At 34.7% G+C, this 12,008-nt stretch overlaps 1 protein-coding gene across 2 annotated transcripts; it reads left to right on the plus strand.

The window, feature by feature from the left end:
* The first annotated feature begins 388 nt into the window (after positions 1-388).
* Positions 389-1,789, plus strand: LOC115958098 (protein ROOT INITIATION DEFECTIVE 3-like). 2 transcript variants are annotated; one of them, XM_031076462.1, is made up of 2 exons: positions 389-771; positions 892-1,789. In XM_031076462.1, the coding sequence occupies exons 1-2, from the start codon at positions 459-461 to the stop codon at positions 1,698-1,700; spliced, it is 1,122 nt and encodes a 373-aa protein (XP_030932322.1). In that variant the 5' UTR covers positions 389-458; the 3' UTR covers positions 1,701-1,789. The 2 variants fall into 2 exon arrangements, with proteins under 2 accessions (XP_030932322.1, XP_030932321.1); XM_031076461.1 differs by having other exon boundaries at positions 390-1,789.
* Positions 1,790-12,008: the final 10,219 nt, after the last annotated feature.

Below are 12,008 nucleotides of genomic sequence, written 5' to 3' on the forward strand. Positions count from 1 at the left end.
CAATGGGCTTGGTCTGCAATCGAATGCTATAAAAGATTTGTGCTCCCTCATCCTTCACCAATTGGTCGTTGGATGGATCGGAAAGGTACATGGTCCAACAAGTGGTATCAGAACTCGGTAAAGATTTGTGCCCTCTCATCCTTCACCAATTGGTTGTTGAATGGATCGGTAAGGCACACAGTCCAACAATCATGTTTTATCTCAAAGCCATTAATAAATAAACAAACAAACATCAGTCTAAATATGGAAGCAAATTCATGTAACCAACACCCACAAGATGTAGTTCCAAGAATCTTTTTCTTTAAAGAAGCCAAACTAGATTAAAAGTTCCTTGTTTTCAACGCCTAGACCCACACGAAATCCCTCCTTAAACACACCCTCCTCGTTTCTCCACCTCAAAACCAACTTCCATTCTACTTCACAATGTATCTCAATTCTCAAGCCTACCAGAAAAGAAAATGTCATCTTCTTCTTCACATGAAATTGTCCTCACTAGCTCTCCTGATGGCCCCATTATCGCCTATGATGCATCCTCAGGTGCTCTTCTAGCCCACTTCACCGGCACCCAAACACCTCGTCAAGGCCTCACCCTTGTGGGAAACAGCACTTTGATTGCTGCCTCTCATATCTCCTCAGCCACAGGTTCTGGTTCCATTCACCTCTACAACTGGTGGTCTTCAACTGTTTTCCACCACCTTCCTCTCCCTGAACCTGTTGCTCCCCTCATTGCCTCTCTTGATGGCTTCTATCTCTTTGCTGGTGGCCTTTCAGGTAATATCCATGTGCTCTCACTCCCCTCAGCTTCAGGGAACGTACTCAAAGCATTTCCTGCTCACCACAGTCCTGTATCTTGCCTCAAAATCAGTGATGATGGATCACTTCTCATTTCAGGTGGTGATGATGGTACCATGGTTGTTATCCCAATCTCTCAACTTATAGGGGCCTCCTCATCAACATATGAGAATGCAAGCAACTTCATATTGCACAGGTTTGTTGCACATGCTGATTCAGTGACAGCCATTACTTGTGGAATTGGACTCTGCAACTCTACAATTATAATTTCCTGCTCACTGGATTGTACATGTAAGTTTTGGAATCTTTTACTCGGGACACACCTGAGGACAGTGGAATTCCCATGCACAGTTTTTGGGGTTGCACTAGACCCGACAGAGTCGGAGTTCTATGTTGCAGGATCAGAGGGTTTTATTTACAAGGGAACAATGAAGGTTGAAAGCAAACAGCTTGTAAGCCAAGGGCTTCAACTTGTGAAATGGGCTCAAAAGCATGGTGGGGCAATAGTGTCTTTGGTGATGATGAATGAGGGGCAGAATTTGATTTCTGCTGCAGAAGATGGAAGCGTTTGGGTTTGGGAAGCCGTAACAGGACAGGTCATTATGACTCTTCAAAATGAAATGGGAAGCATTAGTCATATGGTGGTGGCCACTGGGCGTGGTGCTAGAATGGATAGTAGTGGAAGTAATGAATCAACTGGGAATTGGAGTCTCGGTTTATCTGGGACTGGTAGAGAGTTGAGTTTGCAGGTAAAGCAAACACAAGAAATGGAAGATATGTTGACCGTGGTGGCAAAGGATAGGAGTAAAGCTATTGATATGCTTGAATCTGCTATTGAAATGTATGAGAGGCTCCTGGAGCTCATCCTCAAAGAAGCCAAGAAAGGTACTAGCAATGGTGGTGAGTAAGAGAAAGATAGACATGTAAGCTAAGTTAGTTATCCAAACATGAGTAAAGAATAAACATTGAAGTCGTGAAGCTCAATGTATTTTATTTACTTCTTATTTTATATATATATATATATATATATATATAAAATAAAAAAAAGCACAAACAAAAAAAAAATTTAGGTAAATTTCACAAACATTCTCTGAGGTTTGGGTTAATACAAACAAAGTCCAGAACATTTAAAAACTGACCATATCAGTCCCTAACCCCAAATGGCCTGTAACGCTGTTAGATATTCTACTCTCTCATCCTCCTTGCTGGGTCTCTCTCTTCCTTTTCTGGCTTAAGAAAGAAAGAACACAACTTTTCTCAAAAAAAAAAAAAAAAAACCAAACAAACAAAAAAACAAAAAACAAAAAAACTTGAATGGAGCCCAATGACCACTGACTATCAACCATCAACCAAAGCCACAAACCCACCAACAAAACAACAACATCAACATCAGCATCAACATCAGCATCAGTACACAAACCTAGAACTTTGTAACCATTTGCCACCAATAAACCCAGTACCAGTGATTCAAACCAAAACCCAGAACTAGTGATTCAAATCAAAATTAACCAAACCCAAAACCAGTGATTCAAAATGAAACCCACATAGCCAAAACCCATAAACCTCCAAAGCCAACCCACAACAAAACCCAAATCCTCTAACACCGATTCTATCTAAAACCTAACCACCACGAACCCACCACTACAACACCACTACAAAGGCGAAGGGAGAGAAGAGAAATCTGTGAAGTAAACCCACCACCACAGCACCACTGCAAAGACGAAGAGAAAGGAGAAATCAGTAAACCTACACCAAGATGCCATTGTGAAGAAGAAAGAAAGAAAGAAAATAGAAATCATAGAGAGATGTGAGAGAGTCACATGAATAGAAGAGGAAAAAAGAGAGATAGACAAGAGGTAAGAGAGAGAAGAGGGGTTTGCTAGAGAGAGACACTAAAAAGTAACTAGTAGCTTGTAATGCCGTCTAAGTTTATGGACTAGAATGGCCAAATTTTAAATATTATGGACTTAATTGGTACTAACCCAAACCTCAGTATTTGTTTGTGAAATTTACCCAAAACATTTATAAACCTATACTTCAATTTGGACCAAATATTCAATTTTTTTTTTAATTTTTTTTTTCAATTCAAAATCTTGTGAGTAGTGAATCTCATTAATACAATTTGGAGTTACTTCTTTCTTTGGTTGATAACAACAATACTGCCTCTTTGCTTGTTCACACTGATGTTAGGACCCAACTCAAGTTAAAAGTTCATCTTACTTGAAATCTTTTCACTCTTTGAATCCTACCAAAATAACTCAAAGCATGCATCTATACTTGAAATCTTTTCACACTTTGAATCCTACCAAAATACCTCAAAGCCATGTATTTGTAGAGTAATCAAAACAATCTTGGTCTTATTTATAATGCAAGTACTATAACTTTAGTTTAAGGTTAACCCAGTATATATTGTAATAAACAATTTTATGTACTAAAATATAGCCCGTCAAAAGTTTTTTTTCACTATGGACAAGTCAAATCATGCTTTTTTTTTTTCCTCATATTGCTCTCTTTTTTGTCTCTCACTTAGAGCATTCGCATTGGGCCTGCGAAATGCCAAATGTAAGGAAAATTTGGCATTCAAGCCCAAAAGGAGCTCAACATCCAGAAGTGGGAAATTGTAAAATTCCAAATTTTTTGGGATAGAGCTACAGTACCATCCTAAATGTAGGATGGTACTGTAGCACTTTACCAAAATGTTATATTATATTTTATTCCTCTTTTCTCTCTCATCACACGGTCTCTCATCTCTCTGTCTCTCACTCACTTTCTTCTCTTTCTCCCTCTTCTCTACAATCAACGGAGCTCCACCATGATCATCAACCTATGGGTAAGCACCAACGGAGCTCCAAGGATCATCCACCGTGATCATCAACGAAGCTCCATAGTGATCATCAACCTATGGGTAAGCACCAACGGAGCTCCATGGATTATCCACCATGATCATTCACTGTGATTATGGGTTTGCAAATTGGATTTGGTTGGGGGTGGTCATGGGTTTACTAATCAATTTTGGCAATGGGTTTGGGGCTGAGTTTCGGAGGTGTATCGTGGTGGCATCGGTGTGGTGGGTTGTGGGTTATGGTGGCACGATGGGTCTGGGGCTAAGTTTGGTGGGTTAGGTGGATCGGCATGTGTTGTTGGCGGTGGAATAGTGGGTTTGCTTGGTGGGTTAGGTGGTTAGGTGGATCGGCGTGTGTTGTTGATGGTGGAATAGTGGGTTTGCTTGGTGGGTTAGGTGGATCGACGTGTGTTGTTGAGGATGGATTAGTGGGTTTTTTTTTTTTTGGTTTTTGATAAACTGTGTTGATGGTGGATCAATGAGGTTGTTTTTGGTTCTGTGTTGGTTTTTTTTTTTTTGATAAACTGCGTTGGGGTTTTGGGTCTTCATAGTGGTGACGGTGGTGATGGAGGTGATGTGTGTGTGTGTGTGAGAGAGAGAGAGAGAGAGAGAGAGAGAGAGAGAGACAAATATTAAAGAGAGACATAAATATATTTTATTGTGTAAATATATTATTTTAATGTATTGTATAAGAAAATAAAAGCTGGGATGTTAGGTGTGTTGAAAAATGGTATGGTATAAATGATAAAGTGGATTTTGAGATGGTAAAATAGAATTTTTTGTAAATTCCATATGTGAATGCTCTTATAATCCCAAATCAAGAGCATTGTAGTGCAACTTATCCCGAAATTCCATCGATTCATCCTCTTGACCAACACCAATTTTTTAGCCCTGATCTCCAACTTCTCCACACTTGAAAAAAGCATATTGCAGAATCCTAAGAATAGATAAATAAATAAAATGCTATTTTTTTTTATAGAGATGAGAATAAGAATAGGAAGGGAGTTTCAAATTAAGGGAAGTACAATAGATATTTGCATACGGTCCATATTTGGTACTCTTAGAATGCATGCTAAGACAAGATGTTACTCATGGACTCACAAGTGATATACACAACAAGCTGGTTGTTGTTCTTTATTCAGTTATTTATACCCGATAAGGATACATAAAACATATACTATACATTATAGTATTATACAAGGTGGTTAGTTTTTACATGCCATATGTAATCCTTTTTTATTTTTTTTATTTTTCGTTTCTTCTTCTTCTTAAGAGTCTAGACGTGTAATGTGTAGCATGCATTTTATTCATGCTAGTTACCATAGTTGTCAAAACATGAATTGTATTGTAAATCGATTTTTTTATTTTTATTTTTTTATCATGTATCATGTTGTATTGTGTATGGTAAAATATACAAACAAAATACCTAATAAAATTTATAAAAATTAAGGAAAAAAAATTTAAGATATACATATAAAAGGTATATTCATTATAAATTTAAAATATATTCAAATAATGATCAATTTTATCATCACTTATGTAATAATATTTAACAAAACTAACTAAATAAATCAAATATGTTCATATCATACAAATTCAAATTAATTAAACTCAAAAGTGGTAATACATGATAGTTTCTTCACCATTTTGCCTAATCAACTCCATTTAAATCAATGTCATCATCTTGCACAATTATTTCTTCTTCATCATCAACATTTACTATCTCTTTTCTTGTTCTTTTTTTCTAATAATTTTTTCTTCTTGCCATTCTAACTTAGACATATAAAAATACTAACAAAAAAAAAATTATATTTTCATTTAAAACATTATCGATAGCATAGAAAATAAATTTGTAAATATGAAAGTGAAGTGTCAAGTGTGTAGTCCAAATTTTATTGAAAAATAAACTCATGGACATGTTATTTTATTGGGCTCCATTAAGTACCACAATAATTTTGTGTTAAAAACAAGTGTAACAACTTGTTTAAATCAAATAAAACTATAGATTTTAACAAAAAAAAAAAAAAATAATTTTAAACTCACATGTCTATGTATCGTACAATTCAACGATAAGATACGATTCATATAATACATACCTATGTATCATACAATTCATGAGCACTTTCGATACGTCCTTATGATATGAAACATTTTGTACACAATATGATACATATTGCTTATTATATGATATTGACAACTATGGAGTAGACCATCAACTTAGAACTCTACATTCTCATATTGGATTTTGGATTAATTATAACTTGCTCTCCTATGGTATGTGTGTTGGGAAAACAAATGGAAAAACACAGTTTTGTATCTCATACAAAAACACGCAGCGGAATATAGACAGATTTACTTCATTCATGTGAGATAGCATGTAACATTTGAGTTTTAGAAACAAAGAATGAAAAAGCGTACCTTGATGCAATGAAATTCAAAACAAATGAAGATTGGACTTGAGATGCCTTTCAATCTTCACTCCAATTCCACAATGTGCCCAAGATGTGTGACCTCTCAATCAGTTCTATATGTAATCTTTCAAGAGAATAACCAAGTGTCTCCCTTAAGAAGAACTCTCAATCTTTCTCCTTTTTAATCATACATATTTTTCTACACTTGGCTGTTACTTTATTTAATAACTCTCATTAAATAAATAATTGATTATCTAATTGGGTTAGCCTTTTGGGCTAGCCCAATTGGGTTTTAGTGTATGGCTTGGAGTGGGATCAAAAGGGACAAATAAAGCTCTAACTCTAAATTGCACTCTAGGCCTTATTAATAAATTATATCCCAAGACTTTATTAAACATTTAACCGCTTCATGAAAATATGCATAGTAATACAAAGTCATAATGTGTAATTGTCACTTTGAAAATTACTACGTCTTAATCCTTAAGTACCCGGTTTAATCCTTTAAATTATTCATTTATATTTTATGAAATCGAATTTCATAAAATATAAACTTTAGCAACTCTTTACTAAAGTGGTTAGGCCTAATACTTTGAATAACCAATCCCATTAAACTTATCTCAAGGGAATATTTTATATCTTTATAAAGATACTATGAATTCCATCTTGAGAATATGTGTTCCTTCAACATTACATGTGGTTTCCCTACATACTGAGGTTTTGATCGTTTGTTTAGATCTCACTCCAAATATATCAAAGCAATCTACATTTCATGATCGAGTTCACTATTCCCTTAGGATTGAGAGTTTATGTAAATGAGAAGTCGTGAGATTTATTATTCATTTGACAATTGTTAATAGAATAATAAATCTCACAGCGGTCCAATTCAATATGTTTTATACACTTAAAACATATTAACATATCAACTAGAAGTCTCTACTTCTATGATCAAAGCAAATCATCTTAATTGATATGGTATAGTCTTCGCAGATGAAATGCCCAATTTATCACCGTCTATGAACTAAGATTTTAAGTTTACAAAAAATTTGTGATTTATATCTTCTGTGACTAAATCACATAAATTACATACTATGCATCTCAAGGACTATACAATAATGTCCAAACATTCATGCTACCATTATTTTAGATAATAATGAAACAAGTTTATTACATAGAACATAATGTCATACATAGCATACAATAGGATTTTAGGGCACTAATCCTAACAATCTCCCACTTGCCCTTAAAAACTATTGCGCACTAATCTAACTCTCATTCCCTCTACGTGTGACTCAAAAGTCTTCTGGGGCAAAGCTTTGGTAAAGGGATCTGCCAGATTATTTGTACTATCAATCTTTGCTACTACCACATCTCCTCAGGCCACAATGTCTCAAATAGTATGATACTTTCTTTCTATGGGCTTTCCTTTCTTGTGATTCCTTGGATCTTTGGATTGTGCAACTGCTCCACTATTGTCATAGAACAAAGTGATTGGAACTTGCTCCATTCTCTTGACACCAAGATCATAAAGGAATTTCTTAAGCCAAATAGCTTCCTTTGTTGCTTCACAAGCATCAACATATCCAGCTTCCGTGGTGGAGTCAGCAATACAAGATTGCTTAACACTCCTCTAACTTATGGCTCCACCTCCCAAGGTGAACACACAACCTGAAGTGGACTTTCTGAAATCCTCACATCGATAAACTAGCATATAGTCTCTCATTCTCCTTAGATACTTGAGAATATGCTTTACAACCTCCCAATGTTTTGGTCCTAGATTTGATTGATATCGGCTGACTATGCCAACTGAATAACAGATATCTGGCCTAGGGCATCGGGGTGTTTCCCTATATCAATATGAAATTCTTTGTGATCTAAGAAAATATATATTTCATAATTGATTGTTCTTATACAATTAAAAACTTATGATTCGGTTGAACTGAGACAATTCAAGAATGCATGATAACCTTGATTGATAATGCGATTAGAAAAGTTTTTAGAAAAACTCATTCACTTTAAAACCTGATTTCTATTTGAAACTATTAGAAACTCATCTAAATAATAAGAAAAACATGATTGAACTTATTGAAAGTATGGAAGAACTAATGCATCAAAAGAAATCTAATTGAACAATCAAATATGTCGTTGATAAAATCCTAGAAAGAATCACATTAACTATTCACACCGTACAGAAGAAACATAACAGCTAGCCCTAGCAAAGAGTTTAGGCTGTCATTAGATAAAGGAAAATACAAGGTTTTCTCTCGAAAATTCATTCTGCACAGCCTCCCTTCCAAAACCCTAATGTCTAAGTGTCCAAAGAAAATAAAACTTTTACTATTTTAATTTCCGCCCAGGTTTACAGCAGTAACTTGTGAGTTAATTTCGGCCTTTAAAAATTGAGAATTTTAGAAAACTCAAAACTGGAAAGTTGTAGAATTTAAGTCACGGTTCCAACCCATCTGGCCTTGTGTCAATTGGATTTTTGAGGAGAGAGATACGCCCAAAATACTAATCAGCGCTCAAATCAGATTTTTCCTTTTCAGATTCTGCCTCTTTGATTTCTTTCCTTATTTGAAGCTTCCAATCATGGTAGACGATCCAAGCACTCCAGCTACACCTCCTTAAACATTTAAGTATAGTCCTTTAACTCCACTTTAATTCTACTTTGGCCTGCATTCTCTCACAAATTGCTGTAAACTCATCTTTCTCACATGATTTCCTAAAAGTAGAAAATTACACACAATGAATAGCATCTTATTTAAGAAATTATGTAAAGATAAATAATAGGGACTAATGCAAATCATGGCTTAATTATACAAATTAAGCATAGTAATAAGGAGATAACGCTCACATAAATATATAACAAGTACATATTTTAAGGCCTTATCAGTGTATTTTACACACTTTACCCCACGAGTGCTTGCTCATGCATTGGTCATGCATCTCACATGCATACTAGATGCATCTTTGCTGCACACACTCTAACACTTGACATGTTTTGCATTCACTCATGCTAATTAAGTCTTTTTAGACCTTTTAGCACATTCAACATGTTCTTGTGTCTATGTCATGCCTTGGTCTATACTTTGTTCCATCATCCTTAGCATGTCTTGTTTACTTTATGCTTTGTAGTATTGTGTCTTTAAAATGTTTTATCTTTTGTTTGAGTTTCATTTTCTCATTCAACTTGCACCTCTCATGCATCATCTTTTATCCTTGTTCATATCTTCTTTTTTTTCCCTTTTTCCTTTCCTTTTGATTAATTTGTCTATTCGTGACAAAAAGAGGGAGAGTATACTAGAAAGTATACCGGAGTGTATTATGATTTCTATATGACTTATGTGCACATTCTTAGAAGAAGAAATTCTACCTCGTGCACTTTCATAGGGGGAGAAAGCCATAGGGGATATGCATATACTAAGGGAGAGAAGACATCTTTTATGAGAAAACCTTGTTTTGTCTTGTTTTACCTTATGCTTGTTTTCTCGTTTCTTTATGGTGCTTTGAGTTACATTTAGTTTCTATACTTTGTTGCTCTCATCGCATCGTCTTTAAGTGTTGGACATGCATTCACCCTTATGCTATTGTGTTTTTGGTTGCATGTTCAAATGATCATTTACTTTACTATATGATTATTGTGGTCATTTCCATATAACTGTTTTGTGTTTGATCAAGTTGCTCATATGTTTCACATCATGTTTAATTGATCATACTTTTACTTGTTACATTATACTTGTCATTTTATCACTTGATTTACCTTGAGGGTCTAATGTGTTTTGTGCAAGTGTTTCAGGTTACAAGTATTTTGTTCCAAGTTCATCATAGGTTTTAGATTTAGGTATGAATGAGTTTTTCTATTGTTCTCAAACTCAAGTTTAATTCTAGAGTCTGTTATAGGGTGTTTTGTCATGGAATAGCCAAAAGGGGAGATTGTAAAGTTGTGATTTACAACTATGTTTTATGTTGACTTTATTCCATGAAAAAATGTGTTGTTATTGCATTAAATTTTGTCCTTGTATTTTTTGGGATTTTATTGTATTGGGTTTAGTATTAAGTTGGTGAAGAATCGAGCATGAAATGAAGAATCAGTGCAGTTTCGCAATTGGCTCGCAAGTAGCTTGTGAGAAAGGTTCCCACGAAAAGGGCACGTAAGAAGCACATGCTAGAAGCTGAAGAGTCATGCCAGGTTGTCAATTTTACGAGTGTCTCGCAAGTAAGGCCTTCCCGCAAAATACTCACAAAACTTTTTGCTTGGAGGATTTTAAGAGTGACTTTCTTACCTTTCACCCATACTATATATACCCTCATTACCCACAAAAGTATGAGAGGTTATTCAAAGAGAAAAACTCTAGATAAGTTTTCTACAGCACACACACCCATCTTTGAGAGAGAGAGCTACTCATCCTTAGTGAGAAATCATTGTAGTCTCTTCTACTTCCCTCTCCCATTGTCATATCTTGAGAGGAGATTTATACCCAAACACAACCCACTACTTTTCAAAGTGTAGAGAGTGTTTTGGAGCATGGGAAGTTTTGGAGATTTACCAAAAGAAGCCGGTGAGGCTTGGCAGATGCAATCGGGCATATTGCAGGATCTAGAAAGTTAAAGAAGACATGACTCCGAGAAGTCCATTGGTAGCAGGAGCTTGGAGGGCTCAACTACATTGGGTAGACTAGGCTTGGAGGGTCTTTTGCTATTCGTGTACTCCAATTTTATTCTCTAGTGGATCGATTTCGACTTGGAGGGTCTTGAAGAGGTTTTTCGCCTAGTTCTTCGATTTTCTCTTCGATAACACGTCTTAATCTTATCTTGTATTTGCATCTCTCTTCCCTTACTCTTGTGCTTTACTTTTATTGTTTATTGTTCATGTTTATGCACTAGAGTAATATCGGTTCATTGCGCACATTTCCTCTTGTTTCGCACTTTGATTAAGTAAAAGTAATCTAGCTGTAATTTTTTTTTTTTTTTTGGTCTAAACAAGCTTTTGTGTTTTCACACAAATCTAAGATTTCACACATAAAACTCTAGTTTTAGACACTTGAGTTGCTACAGTAAACTCGAGTCTAAGAGACTCGAGATGTTAGTTTGTTAAATAGTTTAGAAATTATGCTAACTAACGAAATTGTTTGAAGAAGGGTGCTATCTTGCAAAAAAAATCCATGAATGAGTTTTGTGTTGTTTTGGGCTAATGATTGAGGCAAGGCAACTATATTAAAATAAAAGGGTTGGCAATTTTTTCTTTATCCTTTATCATGTGTGGTTTGTACATGCCTTTTTCACATATGCTCAAGTGAAGTAGCCACTAGGATTTCCCTTTTTTTTTTTTTTTTTCTCTGAAGACATTGGGATTTCCCTAAATTATGATAAACATATAATTTTATTTTCCTGAAAAAAGAGGAAGTTTTACATTTATTAAACAAGATATAGAGACATATATTGTTTTCCTAAGCTAAAACAGTTGCGATGGTAGTGTAAAGTGGATGGCTCTTTTTTTCTTTTTCTTTTTTTTGACAAAATTTAACTACAAAATTGGTTGTAGGCTAAGGTTACAACCTTACTCAATAAATTAAACATTACTACATATTTTGAAAATCTAACTGTTGAATTGCGTTTTCTTTACACTCTTAATACACATGTTAAATTTTGTGTCAATTAGATATTATTTACTATATAATCTATAAGTTTATATTTATGCATAATTTTAAACTAAAAAACTTGCAATTTAAACAATTTATTGATGACATAGCTATTGATCTTTAATTTTTTAGAAATTTTGCAAGCATGGTGATTATAAAAAGAAGATATAATCCAATGGTGAATTTATCAAAATTTAACTCCAATAAAAAGATATTGAGTAAGGTTGGCTACAACCAATTTTATAGCTAAGTTTTGTCTTTTTTTTTAGTCCTTGAGTATTTTGAGTTGTTTCAAATGAGTAATGATTCCTCCTAGGCTTCTAAAAT

This window comes from Quercus lobata, chromosome 8 (genome assembly GCF_001633185.2).
Source record: "Quercus lobata isolate SW786 chromosome 8, ValleyOak3.0 Primary Assembly, whole genome shotgun sequence".
NCBI classification, from domain to species: Eukaryota; Viridiplantae; Streptophyta; class Magnoliopsida; order Fagales; family Fagaceae; genus Quercus; species Quercus lobata.

Coding starts and splice junctions, on each gene's coding strand:
- LOC115958098 (XM_031076461.1), top strand. CDS start 459: ATGTCATCTTCTTCTTCACATGAAATTGTCCTCACTAGCTCTCCTGAT.